Genomic DNA, 26,857 nt, shown 5'->3' with positions numbered 1-26,857 from the left:
AAATATTTTTTCTCTCTCTCCTAGGATTTTGGAATTTGGAGGAAAAATAGATTTTTGCCTATGGGAAGAATGCAGTGAAACTGCCAATATTTCTAGCTGGAATTATAGATTTGATATTCAACTTTAGTGTTACTTAATTTCTTATTACGTAGTACCTCAAAGTAGAAGAAAAATGTATGGAAGTGCAAGAACAATCAGCAACTTAGAAGGAAGCCCCTCCAGGTCTCCTCGTTTGCCAAGATCACCTCGCCTGGGCCACAGGCGAACAAATAGTGGAGGAGGAGGAGGAACAGGTAAGACGCTCTCAATGGAGAACATCCAGTCCCTTAATGCAGCCTATGCAACATCTGGACCAATGTATCTGAGTGACCATGAAGGTGTAGCTTCTACTACTTTCCCAAAGGGCACAATGACTCTTGGAAGGGCTACAAATCGAGCTGTATATGGTGGTCGAGTCACAGCTATGGGAAGCAGTCCTAATATTGCTTCAGCTGGACTTTCCCACACAGATGTCCTTTCTTATACTGATCAGCATGGAGGTCTGACGACATCTTCACACCATCATCACCATCAGGTTCCTTCGATGTTGAGACAGGTTAGAGATAGTACAATGTTAGACCTGCAGGCTCAACTCAAAGACCTACAGAGAGAGAATGATCTTCTCAGAAAAGAACTAGATATTAAGGACAGCAAGCTGGGATCCTCCATGAATAGCATCAAAACTTTCTGGAGTCCTGAGCTAAAGAAAGAGAGAGTATTGAGGAAAGAAGAAGCAGCCAGAATGTCAGTTCTTAAAGAGCAAATGAGAGTTTCCCATGAAGAAAATCAGGTAAGTAGTGCTGAAAGTTTCTATCTATTGATTTACAGATGAGCACTTGATATTTTGGTTATAATACTATATCSTGTGCTAGAACAAGTCTGACAATGGCAACAAGAATTGTATTTACTTGGTTATCTGGAGTCCTTGGAGAGGGAAAAATATGTATGTAAAATATATATATATCCAGTATACTGATGTAACAACTATTTTTCTTCTCTATAATAACAACTTTTGTTGCTTTTCTATAATTTATTTTTTATTTTTTAAATATACAAACTGACTTTCTTTAAGGGGAAGCTTGGAAGAACTTATGGTTCTTATGGTTGAACTCAATGATCTTGAAGGCCTTTTCCAGCCATAATGGTTTTATCTTTCTATGTCTTGATTTATCTGCCTCTGACCTCTAATAGGAGGAAAATACTAATAAGAATCTAGATGTTGGTTAGAATTTCCTTGATGCAGCACTCTTGCAGGTAATAGCTGACAAAAATGATGGCTTGTAACTACTTGTTTCCTTGTTTGTGAGTCTTTCTGTAGTGATTTTTASAGTGATAGCCAAAACACGTTCTGCAGCCCTTTCTGAAGAGGTAAGTAGAGTACTCCTGTGAACGCATRAATGAAGATGCACAGACTTTTGTATGCGCTACGAAGGGATTTACTTGCCCTGTTTTCCTTAAAGCTAAAAGAAGATACACTGTTAAATCCCCCAGTRTAACATTTTAGAATTCTGGGTGCTTTAGAACGAAGTTGAAGTTGTGTTTTCATCTTTTTGATGAATCTTATAAATATGCTTTTCAAGTACTTGTATTCATGATTTAATTACTAATATTTTCTTTCCCAAAGCTATGGAAAGATGTATCTTATTTAATCTGCTAATGAATTAATAATGAATAATGCTATAATGTCAAGCTTTATGAGACCCTATGCTGTTTCACAAATCTACATATAAACAGTTGCGTAGATAAAAATTCTCATGTTGCAGGTTCCACATTCTTTTTGTTTCGATGATYGTATTGCAAAGCTACACTGCTTTTAGACTGAACTTTTTTTCTGACAAAAACACAGTCTATGTTTCTCACACTTAGAAATCCCCAATCTGAATTTCTTCGCTGCCTGGCAGGCAGCAACAATAAATTTTTCTTTTTTATTGAGTTTCTAGTCACTAGTCCTTCTCACTAGATTTTCCAGTTCTTAATTGTTTAGCTACATGACATAGCTGTGACAGTAATTTATGGCCAATCCTGATTGATAATAGATATTCCAGCAGGAAATTGACTTAGGAATCAGAAATTCAGTACAGKGAATTAATACTGTTTGTGCATAATTCAGGTATCCAGACTGATAATACTAGGAATCAAAAACATATTTGGAGAAGGTCCTGCTGTTTTCAAGAGCCCTATTGGTGACTTGCTGATCTGAGATGCTGGTGTCCCTTAACAGAAAAGGAAATATTGTAAAAATGGAATCTTTTGGCTTGGATATACAAAGCAGAAGTCAAGGTGGACTTCATATAAACACAGATTGTTGGGAACCTTAAGTCCCGTGCTGCGACAATAGATTAAGTTTGTAAGGAAGACTCTTGAATTTCTTCCATTGCTCTTTAAGTTGTAACTGAGATAAGTTATGTATAATGCTTCGTTTGTACCATATCAGACARTAGTGGATTCTTGAATAAAACAACAATCAGTCTTTATTCAAAAGGTAGGTCTGTTGCACTGGTGAATTGAAATGCTAACATGGTAGTGAGTGGGAGTTGATGCAGATAAACTGCGGAAGATGTGCTTTCTGCTTCTGTCAGAAGATTTATTCATTAATCTGACCTGCCACTTTTTCCATTGATGAATTTCCTTTCAGATATCAAATGCAAGCAAACTGGATCTGTCTGTAGTGTCTCTAAACTTTTACGGTTTAGAATGGGTACAATGCAATAATAAAAATGAATTACTTTGGAGAATATATCATTTCTACTTCAGAATGAACCACTGATTTTCAGGGTCTGGAAGGAGAGTGGAAAAAGGTAAAGAAGAAGAAATGACAACGTCATTGCAATTCCTGGAAAAATATCACAAGAAACTAGCAAAGCAATAATATATTTGTAAATATTGAAAGAAAACAAATAACAGTCAATATGGTTTTGTCAGGAATAAAATGTCCAATTAAACTATTTTTTGTGTCACAGAAAAACAAGCTTGATGTGTAATGCCTGTGCATTTATGCAGTAATAACATATGTTAAAGTTAGGAAGAGTGTTTGCTGTGTTTCCATTATGCTTCCYACTGGCTTGCTCAGGAGAAAGGCTGTGAGATGAATTTGCTCTTGTATGGATGCATATCTGTTTGGAAGACTTTGCTGAGTGTAATTATCAGTGATTCATGGTGCAGTTAGAAAGATAATGCCTGTAGGGATCTGTCCTGTGTCTGAGGTTTTCATCAGTGACCTGAATGATGGATGTGTGTTATATTCCCACATGACRTCGAGCTGGGGAGGGCTAAAAATGTCCTGGGAAATAGATTTATAATTGAAAATGATTTTGAAAAATTAGAGAAATGGTGTGGAAAAGTAGGATACATTTTAACAGAARGTTGGTAGACATTCAAGCTGCCTTTTAGAAGAGACCCAGACAGAGATAATATTTATGGACAATGACTTGAATATTCCAGATTTTCAATTAAAAATTATTTTGCTTTTGCAGATATGTTTTGTTCTTCGATTTTATAACCCCAAATTACATTAGTTGTGTCTGCTTCTTTCCTAATCTTTGTGTCATGGTTTTTCATGACATGATTAATATTGGTTTTTAAAATGGATTGAGTATATGCAAAGAGGCAGAGAATACTCTAAGCTTTTTCTTTTAACAGTTTTTCTTTCTTTTTTTTTTTCCTTTGGTGTCATACATTTGCCATGGCTCAAACAGAAATTTAGAAATTTTATATTTTTTTTTTCCAGGTTGTTTGCTATTCTTGCTAACTTTATTTGAACATGTTGATCAGGAGGCTAGGGGGAGGAAAGAACAGAGAGGATGCCAAAAATCCTTCAACAGTATTAATTTCCAGGATTGCTGCATGCCTGTTGAAATAGATTGAGAACTGGCTTTTCCATGAGATAACAGAATATATCAGAGTTTATCAGTTAACATGCTGCTTTTGTGACCTCTAATAATTGATATGTTTTAAAATAATTTCTAAAGCAGAAAGTAACAAATAGTTTACCTGCTTAGAATTGTCATTATTTAATAATACATGTGTGAATTATTGCAGACAGCAAACAGTGGCTCTTGTTCAATCATGATATAATTACTTGATGTTATTGAGTGTAAATCGTGAGTTCTATAGTGAGTTCTATCTTTCTTTTTTTTTTCCTTTTACAGGAAACAAGGTAAATTTAATTTGCTTAATATATTGTTTGAAAACATACTGTAAATATTAATCTCTTGTAGTTTTGCACCTGCCCTAACATTAYAGGAGTTTGCCTCGGATAATGAGATGAAGAGAAAGGGTAAAAACGGTAGTGCTCTGAGACCATGATAGGTTTGAATATAAACTTGTTTCTTGAAATAATTTCGGTACAGCTGTAGCAATATGAATAACTGATAGATACTCAAGATGAATAACTCATAGAGCAGATAAAATATAATAACTACTAGACAGGTGTATGCATATTCATAAAATCAGAATTGTGAGTAGTTGTATGTTATTTCATGCTTTTTTCTTCTCTCCTTGATTCACAGGAAGTTTCTATGTAGAACTCTAAAATAATTCTATAAAAAACTATAATAACAACTCTATATGTATAGATAAATAAAACATTCTGGAATGCCGTTTTCCTTTGCATGAGTTACCTGAGATGAATGCCTAGGAAACCTTGTTCAGACTAATGTATACATTCTTGTAAATTATTACTTATGGACCATATGCCTATTTTGCTGTTTGGATGCATTTTCCGCTATACATTATGTAGTATTTAAATCATCATCATTCCATGTAAAAGGAAAGGCAAGGAGAGAGGGATATAGTTCAGTGTGCTGTAGGTTCATCTGGGAACTAGTCAGTGGAGGTACTATAGCAACAAAAAATATCCCAAACTTCTAACATCCTGCAGTAGAGCTCAGTCCTTCCTAACTTTTTCCAAATGTTTGGAAGCCCTGCCTCCTTCCAAACTGGACTCTTGATGTGACACTGCTGSCATCTTCTACATGCAAGTCATGGGAAATTGAAGTGTCTTCTTACACAGTCTATCTGCTAGCTTTTAAGSATATATTCTTCAGCTTTTTGGAAATGTTTTGCTGTTAAACTTGATTCCCATGGAATACACAAGGATTTTSATCCTTTTTATTTTGGTACTTGGTATACAGCAAGTGTACATTTGATTAGCCATAGGGAAGGCATTGTACTGTAAAACTGAGTAGGAGAGAGGGTATAAAAACCTCTGTCTSATCTCTGTAAATGTGAGCAGTACCACAAATGCTGAAACTGATTGCGAGTGCTCATAGAGTACAAGRTTACTTGCAGAAGATAAAGCTGGGAACTGGAGAAGTGGACGTGTTCTGTTCATGCTTTAACATGCTTTCTGAGATGTGGTAGTGTATTAAGACTAACTTAATAAAGAAATCATATTAGCTAAAATGTGTGTGTATATGTTTACGAAATGTCTTGAAAATAAAGCAGTTGTTTTAAATATTTTCAATTCAACTTTGTAACGTAGTATTTATGAAGAAAGTATGTCTAAGTTAAGGTATTTTTAAATGTATCTTCACCATGTTCAATCATCTTCTTTTTGTGTTTTTCAGTATACTGTTGTTTCCTGCTTTCTTCATCTTTTGTTTTTAATACCTCTCTATTAAGAGCTGCATGCTACATGCTTACTTCTTGGTTTTAGCCTCATTTTGGACGATATTTTTGTTATTTTCTTCATTTAAATTTATTTACACTGGCAATTTAGGTAAGTGCAAGATATTTTCATTTCCTTTTTTTTTTTTTTTTAAATTCAATGCAAAGTGCTCTAAAGTTTAAATGTGGAGTAGTAGAAACATTAACTATTGAGTAGAACTTCAGTATTTAAAGAAGACAAACTAAGCCAAAAATTAAAACGTACTTCTATCAAGTAGAAGTGGACTGAAATAGCAGGACTGTTCTGCTGAGGATTGCAAGTGTCTAGGTGGTGGAAAGCCAGAGTGAATAAGCTGTGCCTGTGTATATTGGCTTTTGTGCTACTTCTGAGGGAGAAAGTAAGGAGATGGAGGTTGGTCATGATAATGCTATTGTTCTCAATGTTCCTGTTGAAGAAACATCAGCCCTAGAGGTGTTATGGTTTGAGGGAATGTGAAATGTGATCATTTTAGCCTTTGTAAACAGGATTTTTTAGAATTAAAGAAAGGTTGGGAAAAACTGAGCAAGAGAAAGAGCATGGAAGGAAATATTTCCCTGTAAGTGTGCAAGCGCTTGCTTACTCTTGAATGAAACGTTTTGGTGGTATTATGATCTAGATAATACATGTGTRCATATTATAAGACAAGCTATTAATTTTGTATAATAATTATAGCACATGTTAGCAATCATTTGAAAAGGATTTTTTTTGAATTTTTATGTGGCATGAAGAAAGGTCCAGGGAATATAAATGTAGGTTTGTTTGTTTTTTCCACTGGTGTTTGAGAAACAGGGACACAAAATACAGTTTTTATTTTACTCTGGGATGCTATGGGGTTATTAGACTGTGTGTACAACTCTGTTAGATGAAGGAGTGCTATTATTGGAGCATGAAAAGTGTTTTATTCAGAATGTTAATTAGAATTTGATTTTAAAAGTTGTCCAGAAAGTCATTTGAGAATACTGTCATTTGAGAATACATTTGAGACTATGAACAAAATTCCTAGTTTTATTAGTAGAATCAGAATCTCTTCTTTTGTGTAGTGATTTTTTAATATTGTTACTCATCTCAATTTTGCTAATGAAGAGCTAATGTAAAAATATTTATAAGTAGTTTAAACTTTGATGTGTTTAATTTTTGATGCATTATTATCTATTATACCTGTGAGATTTTATTTTGGTGAATTTCTTTTCTGCTAATCATGATGGAGCCTGCTTTTTCTTTTTCTTTTTTTTTTTAAATTCTTATTTCTCTTTTAGCCTTTGTGAACTTGCCTCTTTCCCTCCAAAAATGCTAGAATTATTCTCTTCTGAATTTTCCATCATCTGATGTGGAGGAGATGCTGAGAAGGAAGTCCTAAAAATGAGTCACTCCTTTCTCATTATACATTTTTAGCCTTTACTATTTCAGACATTGTCCCTCAGTTTGGTCTTTTCATCTTGATGTTTCTGAGGGTTGTTCTTGTTTTATCTGCCAGGCGGTTGACAGTGCCATATTCAATTAGTCTGCAGCAAGGAGCTCTACCCTCTAGGCTATTATTATTATTATTATTATTATTATTATTATTATTATTATTATTATTATTATTATTATTTTCTTTTAAAAAGAACCTTTGGGGTATCCTGCAAAGCACTGCATTTATTTGATGTGCATGTATGGTTTAAAGATAAGCCTGGCCCCTCCTCAAAAAAAGAGACACTTAACTGGTTGGTCACTGGTTAAATAAACACATAAAAAAGACTTGCTGAATATCTGATTATGTGGGAGGTGCATTTTGCTAACTTCACGCAGGGTAAAATTCTGATTTTGGTTGTCATTTCTCTGTTCAAAATGACTAATATTTCTGGCGATAGAACTGTATATTTCCCTGGTGCCAGAGGGCCAGTTGTGCAAGCTGTCAGTTGGGAGATCTGACCTGCTACTTGGATTTATTGCTAGAATACCTGTCATTTGAGTTGAAGGGTGAGGGGAGTCCCAGGAGCTCTTGGTGTATTTTAAGCTCAAGTTGTATTATCTGTAGGGGAAAAAAGTAACTCCAAGTTTAGTAATTTTAGAATATTTGGCCTCTGGGGTGAAGAAATTGTATTTCTTTTTGAAATCTCCTTAAGCATCTGCCACAGTGTAGTTACTTCTCTTACTCTCAGCACTGAAGATGATAGACAAAACTAACAAAACACATGTGAGATGATGACAGTAGACTTCATCTGAAGTGCTCTTTGAACACTGAAGGGAAAGGAGTAAATGATATTGTTGCCAAAAGGAAAATCCTGAAGCAAATCAATATAAATGTTTCAGTCTTAGAGATTTAGAGAACACYAAGGTCTTGTAAGGTAATCTCTCTTCTGGTTCTATGTATAGCTGCATGAGAACGTAAGGTTCTCACATCATCACATTTCTATAGAGGAAAGGCAGAGGTCAGCAGAAATGAGAGAAAGCATAACATGAAGGTATATTTAAGATGTACCTTCATAGGAGTAATAAGCCCTGAATAATGTTGAGTTCTTGCATAGACTGAAATTTCCTAAATTGGAGTTTTTTTCTTATTGGAGTTATTACATTTTTTTTTCTTATTTAATTATTGGAGTTAATTCTTAGTGCAGAATATTTGTTTGAATGAAAGAAAACACATTGGAAGAGATGGGGTTAGTAATTTTGGGGGGAGGAGTGTGGAATTTGAGGAATGTGAGTGTGGAATTYGAATAAGAAAATACTTTCCAATATGTATTTTAGTTTACATCATTTGTGCACTGATGTACTGTCATCTTAAATTTGCTGGTATAGAGTCTGAAAGACTAGTTAATAACTGTATTTTCCTCTRTGTGATATTAATTCTAGATAGCTATCAATTACAGCTAAAGAGCCAAATTGTTAGCTCTTTTGATGAAGTGACTAAATATCACGGTTTTGTATTGGTGTTAGATATATCTGAGGGTGGATGTGAAATAACTGCTTACTATAAAACTCTAGTTTACCAAGCCATTAATCAAAAGTTTGAATATATACTTGAAAAGATGCATTTGAGGGGGGAAACAAAATAAGAAAAAAAAAGAAAAGCTTTGTTTGATCGTACTACGTTTCTTCTCTCCATTTAAAGATACTACCATTCCTTGAGTGATAGAAACTAACCTTCATCTTAGCSTTTTCCAGTTACTCATCCATATGCAGCTTAGTTACATGGAAACCAAAATTCCTAGTTATTCACAATTAGTTTTTTTTTCTGTGTCCAAAAATTGTATTTCTTCCAGTGGCATACTGGAAATGGACCATATATGCTTGGAATCTAGATGTGACAGAGCTTATTAATTGCATAATTATGCACTAATACCCTAGTACTTCCTTTACTTTAGAAAGATGCATATTTGTCTTGAGATTTTTCCAGTGAGATTAGAGATGGGAGGCCACGGAGTTATAGAGTAGAAAGCACAAAAGTTGCTTAAGAAAGGAAGAGCAGACATTCTTGATCCTGCTCAGACAGTTTATCCCCTGAAGAGGAAGAACTGTCAGAATGAGAATTGGAGCAATTAGGCAAACTACCCATGGTAGGTTTTTCCACCTGAATACTCTGTATTTATGATTGACGTGAGGACTGCGGGAAGAGCAAGCAGACTAACTTGGCTAARCTCAAGAAAAATTACTTTCAAATAATGTCTCCAGAGAAATGTGTTATTTTCTTAAATGGATATAGAGAGATAGGTGGATATGTAGATATAACTAAGCACAAATGGAAGCCACCCTGTTAACAAAAGCCCAGGTCAAGTTGCTTGGTCATGATGCCTTTTCGAGGTCATGAGAATTACAGAATGCAGGGCTTCAGTATGTAGACAAGTGGTGTCACTGATAACTGAACAATGAATGGTGTATCAGAAGGAAAATTTTGTAAATTTATATGGGAATGAAAGGCTTCTTAGGAGCATAGTTTGCCATATTTACTTCAACTATGATGTCTCTTTTAAATATTCATGTCACTGTGGTCTTGGAAGAACAAAGATGTTGATCCGACTGAAAATACACAGTTCCAAAAACTTACTCAGTGTTCTTTGGCCAGGTATGTTCAGGGGAAGAATTTTMTTCTGTTGTATGAGATAGAATCTACTTTTACTGTAGATATCCTTAAATTTAATTTGGGAAGAAAAAGTCTGAGGTGAAGTATATTTAAAAAAAAAAAGTTTTTATTAGATTTTCATGAATTTTACGTCAAGCTGTGATACACAGTGTAGTATTAATATTTCAGATGTTGTACCACAGCCCAATTACAAAAATAATTGGGAAGCAGTTTGATAATCCTCTATGTGGATCAAATTTTTTTTTTCTCTTTACTTTCATACTCTGCATTTTCTATATGTTTTAAATCTGCTAGTTGTTGAGAGTGATATTCTTGTTCAGGCTGGCATTGTTTATTTTAGGAATTTTGCCTCACTTAGTCTTCTTATGGGAGGTATTTTCATCTTCATATTCTTGTATTTTTATTATATTCTGAAGAAGGCCTATTCTTAAAAGCTCTGAGCATTCCTTTGCTCCATTGGTCGTCCATCAAGAATGAATATTTCAGCTTGTAAAATTCTGTTTAGAGAATGTGTCACATATATCTTATTTGCTTTGAGATCTCCTTCCAGTGGTTTGTGGTTGATATCTAGCCTCTGATTTAACAGTCAAACTTGAAGGTATGTGTGCTTTGACAAACAGCTGGGAGTTCTGACCTTTGCTGTCTCACTTATTGGAAGGGTCATAGTGCCTTCGAAAGACATACTGCTTTATTTATTTTATTTATTGCAATTTTAATTTTGTGCCAGACAGTCTCATAATTGCTTCATCTTTTTCACTCCCCTCTGAGAGTTTGTCCTTGGAGTTTTATGTTAACTTTTGCTAGAATTTGTGTGACAGCATAATATGCCATTTCAGGAACAAAATACTTTTGATTTTTCCCTGGGTTAATTTTCTGCAAGATCCATTCACTGATTGCTCACATCTAATTGTGTGAAAGGGCTGGCGTAAAGCAGGTGGAGGTTGAGTAGTCAGTACTAGGAGACACAGGCAGGACCTCAACTTTTGGTAGCAACTCAGATTTTACTTCTGAATTTCCTTACTGCTGAGGCTTGATTGCGTTTGGCACCTAAAATTTTTATTAAAAGAAAACTTTAATACCTGCACTACAACACAGACAGTTTCCGATAGACCCAAGTGGGTTCAGAGAATAATGTCAGACTGCTTTTTGTATTTGTATTGTATTTTTGTATTTGATTACCTCCCGAGAAGATGATAAAATCTATTTTAGGTATGTATCAAAATTMTTGTTAAGACTATAATTTGCAAAACAATTTGGCCTTAAATTGTATTGTCTTTTGTATGGCAATAGTGCTCTGAGCTCTGAAGATTTTGTTTTCAAATACCTTTAAACACTTTTTTTAACATCATCTGAAGTATTTTTGAAGTTTTTTTCATTAGCTTCAATGAAATCATTGTTTCTCTACTGCCATGTACATATGTCTGTGTGCATATAAATATGTGTATATTTAAATCCTGATTTAATAGTGTCTACAACAAATATTTTCCCCAGCTTTTAAGATTTATTTTCCCTATATGTTACACAAAAGCTAAGTAATAACTTGCTTTTAGTAAGGAATAATTTTAACAAATGAGAAATTCTAAAGTATGTGGAAACAGTTTTTCATAAAAGACTAGTAAATATTTTTTATGAAGTGTCTATATTCTTCCTCTCATGTATTGTTGGATTCATTTTTTCCCAGATGGTAGAAAATTCTGAAAAGCACTTAACCGGGTTTGCTGCTGCTGCTGTTTTTAATTTGGCTGGCAAAATGCTGTCAGAGGACTGTATATGATCAAAGAGAGTGAGTCAGTCTGTTTAAACTCCTTATTTAAACCATTTACACTTACATGCTCAGTATTATCTTACTGGTTTACTATTGCATAGCTATAACTATGCGTTTTCTGTCCTTTCAAATGTACCATATTTTTTCAAATGCACCATCTTTTTTCCCTTAGATACACAAGCTTGAGCATTTAATTACCCACAAAATAGATAAATTTCTTCTCCATTGACACTTTGAACACYGTAGCCATTGCCAGCAACTTTTTCTTGTTTTGCTGTGCGGAGACCTGAATAGTTTACTTTACAGGAGGAGACAGGAAAATACCTGTTATTAGGGTATTAGATATTAATGAGTATAAGTAAATAAATAAAGCTCTACTGTGCTTAAAAAAAAAAAAGTTTTTAAAAACTTGGAATTCATAATTATTTCCCAATGTAGAAAATATAAAGCATCTCTGCATCTCTGGGCTCAAAGACAGAATTATGGGAGGACTAACTCTCAAATTAGATGCATAGATTAAGATSATCTGTTTATTCAATATATTGACCCCAAACTTTTAATTTTATTTCTAAATGCCACTGAAAGCTTCCAACTCAAAGAGTAGAAATTAAGGAGGCAGCGTCATAAGTTAAGATGTAAGATAATTTAATATTTAATTAAAGAAGTTAATTCTAAAATACAGTCTGCTTAAAATGTGTATTTTGTATCTTTTGTAGTTCAGGAAATTACATGGAAAAATCTAGTTAAACTACAGTTAACTTATGTATGTAACAAATGAAATAAAAAAGAGATGTGAGTAAGGAGAGGCAGCAATACCTTTGGTAAATTTACCTAATAAGCCTGGGTAAGCACCTAAACAATGACAGGGTTCATCATAGCACACATAGGTGGGTAATTGCATGCACTTCTGAACTTCCAGTTATCCCACTTAACAGATTGTCAGACAGGGATCTTAAGAAAAATAGCACAGTTCAAGATCAATGCTTTATGGAACCAAGTAAGCAGCCTTACATATACAGGAGTTATTCATGTTTCAGACCAAARGCTTGATGAGCTGTTTCTTCAGTGAAATTTAGAAGTATTCAAGAAATTGGGGCCCATTTTAACAAGATACATAAACATATGATTTGAGCAGGAGTACATGAGTATTAAAACTCTGTCTGTAGAGGACTATATATTTGAAGTTTGTTTTTTATATATGAAGCAAGTCTCCTGACTCAAATTAGTTTTACTTTTATCATTTTCTCCATTGCATGGCTTTTTTTTTTTAATACTTCAGCAGTCTACTTTTCAAATTAAATTGTATCCAAGCAGTGAGTTAAGTAATTCATAACATAATCTTGCAGGTTTCTGTACTGCTATTCAATTTTAGTTTACATTTTCCTTTAAGTTGAGCAAAAGATGAATGATATAAGAAATTAAATGATATAGGTTTTAGTATTTCCTTTGGAATATGGAGTGTACCAGTCCTGTGTACCTAAATTTTTAAAATAATTAAATTGTTGCTGTGCATAGTATATACAAAACAAGTGACTTGGGTARTATCAGCATCTGTGAAGACTGTGTAGGCTTAGTTCCATAAATAAAGTCCTGTAAAAGGACTAGCAAAGGTTATGCTCTGTTAGAAGAGGCAGCTGGAATTGATCATGGAATAAATGTACTGCTTTTTCTTTTTTTTGCCTCTTGGATCCAGTGTAAATCTTGAAGTTCAGAAATCCTGTTGTCAGAAGCTTCTAAGCATATGATGTATTTTCCATGAATGTCTTTTGAATATGGATCTCTGCCATCAGATCACTTTTACTGGGCTTCATCAATCACTGCAAAGTATTTTACACTTCAGAAAATCAAAACCTAGGTCACTAGTGTGAAATATCCAGCCAAATCCTAGGAAGTGTCTCTTCACATCAGCTCGGAGATACTATTCCTGCCCTTTTAGCTGCATGGATTTTTGCTGTGCCGTAGGAGATTTTGTGATTAAATAATGGCAAAATYGAGCCCAGATCTGACCTTTAAGAGTACTATGTTTTCTCCTAAATAAATATTCACTTTAATCTTTTATTAATGTTACCTGGTATTTTAAAGTTCAAAATTTAACTCTTAGTAGTCATTGATTACCAAAATATAAACTGGAAAATTTCATATCGATGGAACACCAGAACAATGACTGTGCCTAAAGGCACACAATAAGGCACACAATCTTCTTGGTATACCTGACTCCTTACTCTTTTATACTTCTGGGATTTTATTTTATAGAGTGTTCTGTCTTTTTGTTCTCATAGGATATCCTTTATTCAAGGACTTTTGGGGGAAAAAACCAAAAGCACTAACCCAAGAAACCCTGAAAGGCATTTCAAAGCTTTCATTTTGAAGGCACTGGAAAGATATGGATCCAGACAGTTCAAGTTCCTACATCTGTCCACGTCCTTCATAGTGAACCCAACTTTCTGCTTTCCCCTTCTCCCCTTTCTTTTTAATTTGGATTGTACTTTAATGGTGAATCTGAATGAATAAGAAAAGTAAGAAATATGTGGCCATTCTGACACCATCTGCTGTAAGAGATATATGTCAAAAACAAACCAACAGCTACTCTGTCAGTGGGTGGATGGCACAGAGGGAAAACATTTAGAAAGGTCACAGTAACTGTTTTTGAAGCCTCATAGCGTAACTATCTATGCTTAAGAGACAATATGCCCTCCTTGGCATCAGGSTTAGTTTTAAATGTTATATTTAACCTGGATATCATTTGACTTTCTTTGGTTTAGTCTTCTTGAGAAGTCATGTCTGCAACTTTCCCAGGTTATTAGTTAAATCTAATGAACCAGATTGAGTTAGAACATGGGAATTTTCCCTGCGTTATGGGATGTCCCTTTCCTTTTGTGCAAGGAGCTGTAAAAACACAGAGCAATAGCATAGTAGCTTAATTTTGCTGCATCTTAAAGATTTTATTTACATTCTTGTTTGGATTCTAATAAAATAATGCGTTAACATTGAATGACTAGATTGTGCTTCCCTCTGGTCCTTGAACCAAGGAGATTATGGATATGGCAGCAAAATTCAATAGAAGCAGCTAGAAAGCTTTGCAAAACTGAGAGTGAGAGCCCAAGACACGAAAGGGAAAATTCTGTAAAAGCCTAAGTAAAATCCCTGATATAGTTGAGCACAACTAATTAGCGCAAGGACATGTATAAAAATGTCTATAAACAGAAGCATTAGTAAACCTTGTGTTAAGAGCACATAATGATTCATAAAAATGGAATTTAGTGATTATGAGGAAAATGATTGTGAATGTGATAATCTCTAGAATAATTTCCTATGTATCCTGTAATTTGGAATGTTTTAGAAGGTTTAGCTTTGTATCTCACATACTCCTTAAACTTTCTTGTGATATAGTTAATTAGGCACTTGGATTTATTTTCTTAAATGTCTGATATCTTGTAACTTGCTAAAATAATATCAGAATGTTTGTTCAGGCATTTTGCTAGGTGGAGACAGGTGTACGTATGGAGGATCAAATCGTGTGATCCAAACCTATTTTTCTTGCAAGAGGGCGTATCTACCATGGAGAAATTTTACTACCCAAACTGTTGTTGTTTTCCAGCTGCCAACATTACAGTGCTACTGGAGCACAGAGGTGCTTGGTGGCTTTTGCTCGTGTCTCTGCTCGCTGAGCRGCTTCGTGTTGGCAGCAGGCAGCGCGCGTGGTGGCCACGAGCCCAGAGCTTACAGCTGCTGACACTGCGCTACTGCTGGAGTGTGTCCAGGCTGGCGTGGCGCCAGCAGCTGAATGTCAGCTGAGGCCTTATGTCATTTGTGAAGGTGGCTTTAGCGGAAGGCAAAGAGCCTGAGTTTTGCCTGCCTCGTTTTGAGACACCTTGGATATTGTGGAGGCATGGCAAAAATGCGGCAATATCTTACCATAAACTTGGCAGTTTAGAACCCCTCTGAAATACAAAAAAGTACTAAGTGATCATTTTGGACAGCTGTGTCATTTTTGAAATTTCCTAACTAGTTTGTTCATAAATCAATTCAATTACTCTTTTTTTAAGAATGTTTTTCAGGCATACTGAGCTGTATTTTAGATGCATAACTGAGTTGACTAAATCCTGAGACTATCATCTTATTATGCAGGGAAATTCAGTGGYAGAATTTCATATATGGCTGGTGAAAAACATCTAGCACTTGAATGAATTTCAGAGATGAGGATGCATTTTAAAAAATATTTATCGAACTATAAAGATATTGTAATGGAAAATGGGAGTGAATTGAAAAATTGTGAATGACTGCAAAGGATTTTCTTTGTGCAATTTCCAAGTATTCTTTCTGATTATTAGTTGTGCTTTAATAAAGAAAAAATGTATCAGTGTGATGATACATTAAAGAAAAAAAAGTGATATGTAGCTGCAATATATGCTCCATGACGTTTACCTTTTATGTCATGAAAGTGCAGCAGTGAAGTAGCCAGGAGTAAGAAGGTTGATAATTGATTGCATATTATATTTAGATGATATGTTCACTGTTGTTGGGTCATGTGTTCTCAGTATTACTTTACTGTTTTTATCAATTAAGGTTAGACCGTTCTGGGAAATTGTGCGTACAGGCGAGGAATGATTACTGGATTTTTTAAATAGATCTCTCGTTAAAAGCTTTTTTACTGGTGTCCCTTCTGTTGGTGTTGTGAATCATCCTGTAGAAATAATTTCATAGGAATATAATTATATATTTTTGGTTTGAAGACAAGCACACTCCGTCCTTTTTTCTATAAAGGACGTTCCAGCAGGCTACTGTACTAGTATTTTATGTTTTAGTGTATGGGAAACTGCTTTAATATTTCTGTTTAGTGCAGTGCTGATGGCATATCTGGAGAGCCGACTCATTGTCAACAGTCCAATTCATAATATAGTCACTGAAAAGCTCGTGTTTTCATTCCGTGAAAATATAAAATATGATATCACGGTAGTGATATGTGACTCATTCTGAGAAACATTTTTTTCCTGTAAATATTATTGCTTCTCTCAACAGGTACTTAAAATGTCTTTCCTGAAAAGAATTTTTTCTTTTTGAATAAGAATGTGTTTTAACCTTTTATTAAAATGCAGTTATTTTAGTGGTTATACAGAGAGGAGAGAGAGGAAATATTAGGGCTGTCTCAGATGTTAGAACTGAGTTGTTTATTAATTTATGGTATTTACAGGATGCTGTAAAATATGTTTAATAATATATAGGCTTAATAGGAAGTAGTTCAGACTCAGTAATATTGCTTCTATAATAGCCAGAGTAAAGCACTCCTTTAGTTTTTRCTTTGTAGACTAGATCTAATCTATTTTGTAGACATAATCTCTTCATAGATTCATCTTTCTCTACCAAAACTGAAAATGGAAAGTATTTGCTTTCCCCTGTGAAACTTTCACTATGTCAAACCTGACTACCATCAGTTCTCTTCTTTCCAGCAAAACTCCCATCTGCTTGATGAAGAAATAATTAAGGATTGAAGCATTGCAATTAAAATTGTCAGCCCGATAGTAGTACTATGTTTTATTTAAAATTTATTTATTTAAGAAAGTGGTAATCAGGTTTCCCAATCAGTGCCCCATTGTGCAATGTGATATAAAATCCTTAAGAAAAAACAGCTGCTGCCTGAGATGTATTCAGATTTTCTTGGACAGCTTGGGAAAAATATTTTTGGCACCCCTTCTAGCTGGCTACATTTATTGCTGCCTTTGTGATATGGCAACATCTTCAACTTCCAAGAGCAAATTCACAGAAGTAGGGTTACTTGGTGGTTCCCCCCCATACCTTCCGCTTTTGCTTAGGCTGTTCGTTATTCTTTAGGAAAGATGTAAAAATTGGAGGTCTCCCTTATGTTTGTGCTCAAACTTATTACTTACTGGGCTGTTTATTCACACAGCTAGCCTCAGCTATGTGAATTMTCATCTCAGCTCCCATTTTGCTTCTCTAGTTGCATCTTTTGATGCCACTTTCTAGGCCAAATTTTTTTCTATTCTCAACATATGTCCAACCACTAGGGTTGTTATAGAGTTCTTTATATCCATTTCTGTATCTTTCCTGTGTTGCTTATGCCTATATATCCATCCTTAATTAACTTCTCCTATCCCCTAATTATGATTCCCACCTCRTGCAACTTTTGACAGCCAAAGGCATTATTTGATATCAGTTCCTTACTCTTCTTTTCTCTGCTTGCTTGGAAGGCTTTTGCCTCAAAGAAGTTTTAGCATGGTTTTTGTGCCTGATGTTGCCTATGCAGGTAAAGATTGAGCCCATATACAGATCTTAGCACAGCATTGGAATCTAAAATGAGTTTTAATTATTCTGTCTGTGATGTCATCTTTCTTCTGTTGCCATTGTTTTCTCTGAGAACTTTTGTGTACAAGTATTTATGAGAACAGGCTTTTTGGAGAGAAGTGGAATGAGTTTGATAATATGACTTCTAGTCTCTTGATGTCTTAATTTTTCTCTTACTAACTTAGTATTTGTCTATATATTTTATATGAGGAAAGGTGGAACACCACATTCTTGAAATGACAGTAGGAAGAGACTATGTCTTATATGCAACTAAAGTTATTATGAGCCAACAGAAGTGTGTTACAGAAGGTTGGGAGAACTAGTGTGACAACAGAAAGGGAAGCTTGGAGACAGATGTATCATAACTTACTCTGTGTTTGTTTTCTCAAGTAAAACCATGGGACACTCAAGAATAAATGTTATTCATTGAAAAGCAGACTTTACTTCTCTGTGAGGTATGTGAAATGCTTCAATATAACATTTCAGATTAATTCAGAGGAACTAGCTTAATGCCTAAGCATAGTCTTTACTATATTACGACAAGTTCATATTTTGTATTTTCTTGTGTACATTTTGGCAGTTGAGCAGGGCCTAAAATGAGCCTGAATGTTGTGTTTCCCCACCTTCAAACGCCGAGTTGCAGTAAACTTAAAAAAGTAAAAAATTAATTCAGACAGGTAAAATTAAAAGTAAAAAATTAATTCAGACAGGTAAAACCAGTGAAAAAATATCTTTGAGAGGGTCCAGAGGACTATTTTACCCTAGGAAGTGGATAAACTTCTTTTAAGGCTCTTGCTGTCCAATATGTGTGCTTACTGATTTCATTTATTCTGGAGATTACGTTTCTAACTTTAACTGCAGCAACAGTAAATGTTTGTTTATTTAATGCTCATGTTGTAGTTTCACCTGAATACTCCAGTGGGCAAAGTGACCCTGAACTTCATGTCATGTTTAGCTTGATAGCCAAGATAACTTCACCTTGAAGTGGAATTGAATAAAATTATATGAAACATTTTWAAAAAATACATCTTAATCAAGAGATGAAAAGATGGATATTTTAACTCTAAATTCCTATATAAATTCTGTTCATAAATCATTTATGATGTAAATTTATTTTAGCAAGTCTAGTCAAATTTTCACTACTTCTAATAGAAGCTAATAAGTAGCAGGTTGTCAAAAGGAAACATAATTCTTCATTAATATGAACTAATATTGCTTTGTTTAAGGTTTTTGAAACTTGTGTTTGTTATTTATTATTACTATTGTTATTGATAAATGAATTCAAGTCCACAGGACCTTACATTTATTCAGGACTAAGAATGGCAGATCTGTTATGGATCTATGCTCATCCAATACTAGTTTGGTTTTTTTGTGGCCTTTTTTTCTCCTGCTGTTCTATTCAATTGACAAAAATCTCTTTTTCAAAGTTTTTCTAGTTATATGAAATTTTAATTTTGAATTGGCAAAACTTTTGTATGCTATACATTCTACCTTAGTTACTGTCACTGCAGTTTCTTTTTGCACCATTATGATTTCTTGCCTGGACCAGTGAGAATGCAGCGAAATTTGACTTTGAAGTTGAATTTTTGAACATAAGAGGTTTGAATGAAATTCTAACTGTAGGTGTCCTGCAATAATTTGGCGTCAGAGATTCTTTTATGAAGTGAGAGTCCATTTTGTTCTATTGAGAACACATATTGAAAGAGTAGACAAAGCTTCTGAGCTCAATAGACTAAAATGTCAAACTTTGATATGTGTCTCGATGGGAAAAATGAGGACACGATAGGAACCCAAGTGAGAGCTGCAAGAGGCTGCTCATTTATTTTCTGAGGAAATTTGACTTTTGTAAGAGCTAAAAGATTTTTATTATGTGTACTTTATTTATGCAACAAACATACATATTTATGGCATCTAGCTGCAGTGTCGATTGGCGCAATAAAATAAGCAAAAGAGCTAAAGGATAACGATAACCAGTTGTAATGTTAATACATTTTTCGTGCTGCCCTACATAGGCTCCTCCTGGTCTACTTTTGCATGAGATCAGGTGAGAGTTTTTTAGAAGAGTTGTGTGCATTTTGTGGGCATTGCAAGACCTAATGACTGTTGTAGCCAATTATAAAGGTTATGATGGCCTCTCCTGTGCAGCTTTCTGTTATTATCTGACAATGAGCTGAGGGCCTGTGGCTCTGCTATTTGCTCAGCAGCGTTACCGATGCGTCTCTTGTCTGTGAAGTTGAGATCTGTCATCTAGAATAGAAAAAAATATATGTTTTTTTGGCTCTGGAAAACTGTTTGCTGACATTGTTCCTACGTAGCATTCCAAGAGAGGTTAGTTATACTCTCTAGGAATCTCTTCCTTTTACTAACTTGAGCAAGTCATCTGAGTTCAACATTACTGCGTCCTCATCTGAGTTCAACATTACTGCGTCCATGGTGTTTTTTAGTTTTGTTATATTTTTGTATCTGGTGACACAAAAAAGGATATCAGACTCCAGAGTTATATCTAATGTTCGTAGTCCTATAATCCCATAGATAACATCTGTCACATKTTTTTTATATCATGCTCTAACATAGACTATGGCAACTGACTAGCTTTTTAAACCTGCTGTGTGGATACAAGATGCGCTTCTACATCATGGCTCAAGGAAAATCTGATAAATGTTTTGTCTTGTTAGAGAAGATCTACTTAAAAGATATCCACTTAAACAGTTATGATTCAGATTTACTGTTCATACTGCCTGTAATCTTTCTATTAATTTTGTAGGTAAGAAAAATAGAACTTGTATTTTACTGTCTTTTAGGTTTGTGGATTTTGGTTGTCTGATGTGCAATAAGAAGAAGTGAATTTGAACTTGTGGGCTCTTTCTGCACCTCAGACTTCACTTTGTTCAGTTGTGTTTGTTGAGGAAGCTTCTGCTTTGTAACATGAAACACCACCTGAAGGATGGGCAAGTTGTGGCATCACTACTAGATAAAGGGCTCTGAGATGGGATTTTAAGCTCCTGTGGAACTCAACTTTTTTGGTAGTTCAGACACATGTGGCTCACTTGTGATTCATGAAACACGAACTTGGTGGTGTGATTAGAAAGATTTGAGGGGATTAACATGGCATACCATACRTGTCCTACTAGGCATGATGCCTGTGGTAACCAAAGCACTGGAAGTGGTCAGGAACTGTATATTTGAGGAAAGATAAAGCTTTGAATGAAGGAAATATGTATGATAAATCTCTGCCTTTTTCAATTTCCCTACTGTTTATGAATTTTCTCTGTGTTTGGTGTATTATGAATAGCTGCCTGCCTCCTCTATGGATGTGTGAATGAAAGCACTGTGATATCRTTTTTCTTACACTTTTCTCCTGGTGTCTTTGATGGATCAGTTATAATTTAACATAGAAAGTAGATGAATAAATGGAAAAAAAATGTATACTGCAATCAATCCTGCAGTTCTTATTCTGGGAAAAAAATTATGAAAAAAATGTATCAAAAGAGACTTCATAATAATTTTTCATTGTTGTTACATTGTTGAACTCTAACAGGAAATCTGCTAAAACTTCAGTTGACATTTTAAAGGATTTAAAGGATTATATATCCAAGTAATGGAGAGCCACTTTTTTTTCCTCACACACCTTAAAAAAAACACCCAAATTTTCATTTGTATTTCATTGTTTTAGTGCTATATGTGCATATTGTTTACCACTTATGAAAATACATTTGTGACTAGAATATATTTAGGCYTATAATTTTAAGTAAATGGATAAATATATTTTAAAATTAGCCGAATAAGTGTGTGGTTGTKGAGTGCAAACAAACTCAAATGTAATTAATGCCAAGTTCTAATATTTCAGTTAGAATATTTGGAGAGAGTATTAGCTTAAAACTGCTGTGACACACTAATAACTTCATTTAGCTAATAACTTCWTTAAGTAATAACTTTAGTGATTTTTGCTAAAGATAGACTTTAATTTTCCAAATTAAGGAAGAAGAGTGCCAGAAGGACACCTCTATCTGGGACTGTACTCACAATGAAAATAAACTTACTGTCAGCAAACTCAAGAGCAGATGCTTTTGTTCACAAGCAGATTATATTAACTCGCTTCATAAAAGTCTCTCAAGTAGCAGTATTTCAATCCCTAAACAAGAGCTACCTTTATTAGAATTTTGCTTTATATCAAACCAGACAAGTAGATCTGGTTTCAGGATGTTTTAAAAGACCAAATATTTGGATTTTTATTAGAAAAAAAATGTAGAGATATACCATTTGCTTAGGATTACGCTGACCTTTACAGCCAAAACTTCCCTTAAGCAGGTGTCAGTTATCCTGGAAATCACTTAAAACTCTAAGGAAAAAGATAGGAAGCAATGATACCAGCAAACAGATGCCAGGAATGACTCAGATTTATCAATCAAGAAAAAACAACCTATTTAGAAAAAGTAAGGCCATTAAATTTAAAAACACAGAATGAAAATGTTTCTGTCTCTTTAACCTTATGAAAAAGCACATTTTTATGTTGTCATATAAATTTAGAATTTTTCTGCTTCCTAGTGAGGAGTGAACAAACACACCAGCAAAGTGGTCAAATTAACCCAAGCTATTGTGAATATTCTTATTATTTCTCATGAAAAAACTTTGAGCACTCATAGGTAATAGGATGCTATGTTCAGCTAATATTTATAGCTAGCCCCAATAATTTTTTTTTAATTGAATAATTTTGTCCTTATTTTCCTTATACAGCTGAACTTAATATAACTACTATAAGATCACTTTCTTCTGTAGGTAGGTATTCTGTTAGCAAACCATATAAAGTTTATCACTATGCGTTATTCCAAACTTCTGTGTTACACTGAACAAATTTAGCTAAGGAGGGTTCTAAGTTTTAACAGCAGTTTTCTGTGATGTCTTGAGGATTCTTGTGTCAGATTATCCACACCAAAAATTACAGRCTTGTTCTTTTGAAAATATAATAAATACCATTTTTTTTCTTAAATAGATAAAAGGAGAAAAGAGGTGATATTCATTCCACAGAACAAAATATTAATGTAAAGTCCAGTTGCATGTATTCTTTAGAAAATATAATAAAAATAATTGAATATCTCTTTTTCTTCATTTTCTGAGATATCTGAACCAATTTTCTCCTTTATTCAGTTTCACAAAAGTTAAAAATAATTCAGCCAACTGACTAAAGGCTTTTAACTTGGCAGGTAAACACTCAGGGTACTCTCCAAGGAAGTSAGAATGTTTTGCATTTCATTATTTCTGGAAATTATCTTCTGTACTCCAGCTTGAGAAAATCTCCTGTGGTTGTGCAGGGAAAAAAAAAAGTCATTGACTAATTAGAGTTTAGGAGTAGGCGATTTAACCCTTCTTCTTCCCCAGTATTTCTTGGAATGAATTCAATACAGAGTAATCAATCAGAAGAATAGTTACTTGCAAAGATAAAATAATTATTTATGGACTTGTAATAATTATTTGAATTTGTCAATCTCAGTTGTTGAGAGATTAATATCTAATGAATATGAATTGTTAGTAGATTAATATCTAATGAATGTAAGTTGTAAGCTCAGAGTAGACAAAATTCAGTGTCCAAACCTGAATTTGAGGTTTGGGAAAATTAGAGAATTTAAAATAGCATGTTACAGACCAAAGGTAGTCCTATGCTTTGTACTTTGACCGACAAACCTTTGTGAAAACTGTTCAAGGTAATTCTGTGAGGAGAGAAGATAGTTTAGAGGGTGGAAAGAAACAAAGGAACTTGTGGGAAACTTCTGCTGCGGCGTGAATTAAATAGGAAATATTGAAGATACAGTGATTATTGGTTGGAAGTGATAACAAGTGTTCATTTTGACTTATTTATAAAATTGGAGAAGTAATATGAAACACATATTCCATTGGAGATGTCAGTTAGTTCAGGCTAGTAAAATTACAATTTAAAACTGGTATCTTTATTGTGGTTTGGATATAGGATAAGGTAAACAGAGGATAATACAGGCAACAAAAACAGGAGAAGGGAAAGCATTGTGCAGTTGTCATGTTTTGTTTTGGGCTAATGATTTAAGACTTGATGAAAGGATGGTCACTGACCTCCTCTGTTTTGTTTTGTGGTCATTTAACATCTGCGTTTCATCTCTGTATCCACTACAGCAATTGATCAGGGAAAAAAAGGCCTGTAAAACACTCTAACAAGTGTTCTCATTAGAAATAAAAGGCAGTGTAGCACCTTCTTTTCAACTTCAGTTTATTCTTACTTTTATGTCTTCTGTTTATACTTCTGAATTTCCTGACTGCTTTTTTTCTTGGACATTTTCTCCTCAATGTCTTTGAACACACTGGCAGTCCTGCTTTTGTACTTCCTGGTACAAAACTGGTTGACAGTTTCACATTGCTAGTGCTCTCGTTCCTCAAGAATAAAAAGTGTAGAAAGAGCTTCTGATAGATGTGCAAAGGGGTGCTGCCCTGTTTCTTGGGTGGTGGTTTTTGTTTTTTTTTTTTTTTTTTTTTTTTTTTTTTTTGATTTATAGTGACTGGTAGCAGTTCTCATTCAGGAAAGATTGTGTCCTACTAAAGAGCTTCCTTTAGAAACTTGGGGTCCCCTGCTTAGCAAAAAGGTTTAATCTAGAGATTTCTAGAGCAAAATTTCCACTTCACAAGGGCTCTGCGTTAGGGTACGCCTGCTAGAGAGTGGCATGAATGCATTTACTTCTTTACAGATGGAAACAGAAGATTTACTGGAAATGATAGTAGCYGTAGCACGTGGCTTAGCCAAGCACGGCTCCCCTGTGATTAGTTTTTAGCTGCTGTTAGTTGTTCCTGCAGTATCAGAACATATCACAGAAGGACCTCTTTGCATTTTTGATGTGGTTGAGTGGCCCCAAATTAGAGAAATACAGTTCTGTTCTTTCTTGAGAACAATTTATCTCCCCTCAAAATCATGGGCATTGACAGGGGCATCAAAGAGTCTGATGTCTTAAGTGGCAGAAAGGTTTTGATTACTTGTAGTAGTAGCCCAGTTGACTGAAATATTGTTCTGCGTGATCAGCACTTCTCATATTGTTGCATTTAAAAAGTAGGAAGATGGAAGGTTACAAATTTCTTAGAAAGCTGGTTGCACTTTTCATACATTATTGCCAGAAATTGRTACTGTGCAGGCTGCATCGAGTGATTTGGATGATATGACCATCAGTTCTGTATTCTCATATTTGTTTATAAAGCATAGAACAAATGCTGTCTGGTCACGCAATGGAAAACTAGGGATTAAGGGAGTATATATTGAGGAGCTTTAGTAACACCTTTTTCTCTTGATAGCTCTATGCATGGAATAATCGTCCTGCATGTGTGCTGATTTCAGATAGCTTGGAGGGAAAAAAGAAAATGATACTGCAGGTGGCAAAAAAAAGACCTTTAATGATTTAAAATTCAGTACAGAGGAATGCCGTTGGCCCAAAACRCTCCTGTATCTGTTATATGCTTTACGTGCAGCCAGCAGTGAGAGGATTCCAGGCACTTCATGAGATTGAACCACTATTAAATAGTAAACTAACATATGAACATATCACCGTTTCAGCACTATAGTAATTAAGATTATGGTGTGTATTTGKGGAAAAAGAATCTAACAACATAGTAAGAAGGAAAGGGAAAATAATCACAGCTGTAAAAGAAGCTTCTAGTAGTTGTAAATGTAATATTACTATATTCACTTGTATTTAAATCTAAATTCCCAGATATGCACTTAATTAACATTAAATTAGACATGTATTTACTATTTTTTTTCACTGTTTCTTAAGAAGAGATGTAGCTGAAAATTAGTAATAAGATTTTTGTTTTTTTTTTTTTCTGTGGAGATTAGAAGAACTATATCTCTGTATGCACAGTATGTAAATTATTAAAAGCAAATATGAACCTCCCTCTCTATTCCTTTCCTGTAAAGAACTGGGGAGGCCAGAGAGGAGATGGTTGTTCTAGTYGCTGACACACACACTAAGCAATTGTGGGGCTGGAGGGCTTAAAGTGCCCCTGGCTCATTGGTTCAAATTCAGATGAGAGCGGCAGTGACCTCAATTCGCTACCATCCATTTGGGGATGTCTGTGAAAAGAACTAGTAGCTTGATCTAGGTCTTAGCAGAAAAATGTTCCCAGTCAAAATTCGCTGATTTTTGTAGCATTGATGGGACAGGATTAGCGCAACTAGGGAGGGGGAATAACTTCCAGCCTACAAATATGATTCTTTGAGTCATGATTTTGGAATAAAGAGACAAGTTTAACTAGTTCACCATTGTTTTTTTTTTTTTAAACATTGAAGAATGAAAACATTCTTCCATTGAAGAAAAAAGATTTTTTTCTACTGAAACCTTAAGCATATTTTTCTGAAAAAATAGCAGTTCCTCTAAATTATTGATGGCAAGGTAGCCTGTGAGTCATAGTTTTAACCCTAAAAATGAAAGAGRAGTGATTGCAAAGTAAAATGACAGTAGTAGTAATGTTTTGATTTGAATATGAACAGTCCTGCAGTTCAGGAATTCACTGACTATTCTGTAATTCTAGAGAGGCCCTTGGCTGTGTGTTTGAGGCACTGCAAAATAGAAGGTATTTTGCTATTTGACTTCAAGTTCAGTCACATCTCATTTTGCTTTTAAATGATTATGCTTTTCGAGGCAACCCAGTTTCAGATTGCAGGATGGGATTCCATTTTCTGCGGATACTTCAGCTCATTTATTGCAAAAGAAATGTTTGGAGAATGTGTGTGTGTAAGCATTTCATGTATATTTATGTGTAATATACATATGTATATAATATCGCATTCTCTGAAGATTTTTTTATATAAAAGCATAAATATATATATATATGTAAAAGGCATTCTCCTAAATCTTAGAATTATAAGGGAAAATTTACTTTAGCAAAAGACCTGATGTTGGCTGTTAAATTTAATTTCCCATGCTTAACCTTATACAAGAATAATATAAACAAATCTATAGCAACTTTCCATAATGGTGTATTTTAAGAATATGACCATAGTTTTTTCAAGCTTTTTCAGTGTCTGTAAAGAATTTTG

At 34.4% G+C, this 26,857-nt stretch overlaps 1 protein-coding gene across 1 annotated transcript in view; it reads left to right on the top strand.

The window, feature by feature from the left end:
• The window catches only part of ERC2 (ELKS/RAB6-interacting/CAST family member 2), a 278,502-nt gene that overhangs the window by 6,165 nt on the left and 245,480 nt on the right, over positions 1-26,857 (top strand). The window contains exon 2 of the mRNA XM_026035392.1: positions 25-829. Coding sequence (XP_025891177.1) covers positions 173-829 — 657 coding nt within the window. The 5' untranslated portion in view covers positions 25-172. The remainder of the gene's footprint in view (positions 1-24; positions 830-26,857) is intronic.

The sequence above is a fragment of the Nothoprocta perdicaria genome, unplaced genomic scaffold, assembly GCF_003342845.1.
Source record: "Nothoprocta perdicaria isolate Ctin4 unplaced genomic scaffold, notPer1 scaffold_16, whole genome shotgun sequence".
In the NCBI taxonomy this organism is placed as follows: Eukaryota; Metazoa; Chordata; class Aves; order Tinamiformes; family Tinamidae; genus Nothoprocta; species Nothoprocta perdicaria.
Note: the sequence above shows the minus strand (reverse complement) of the source record. Positions and strands in the feature narration are given on the sequence as shown.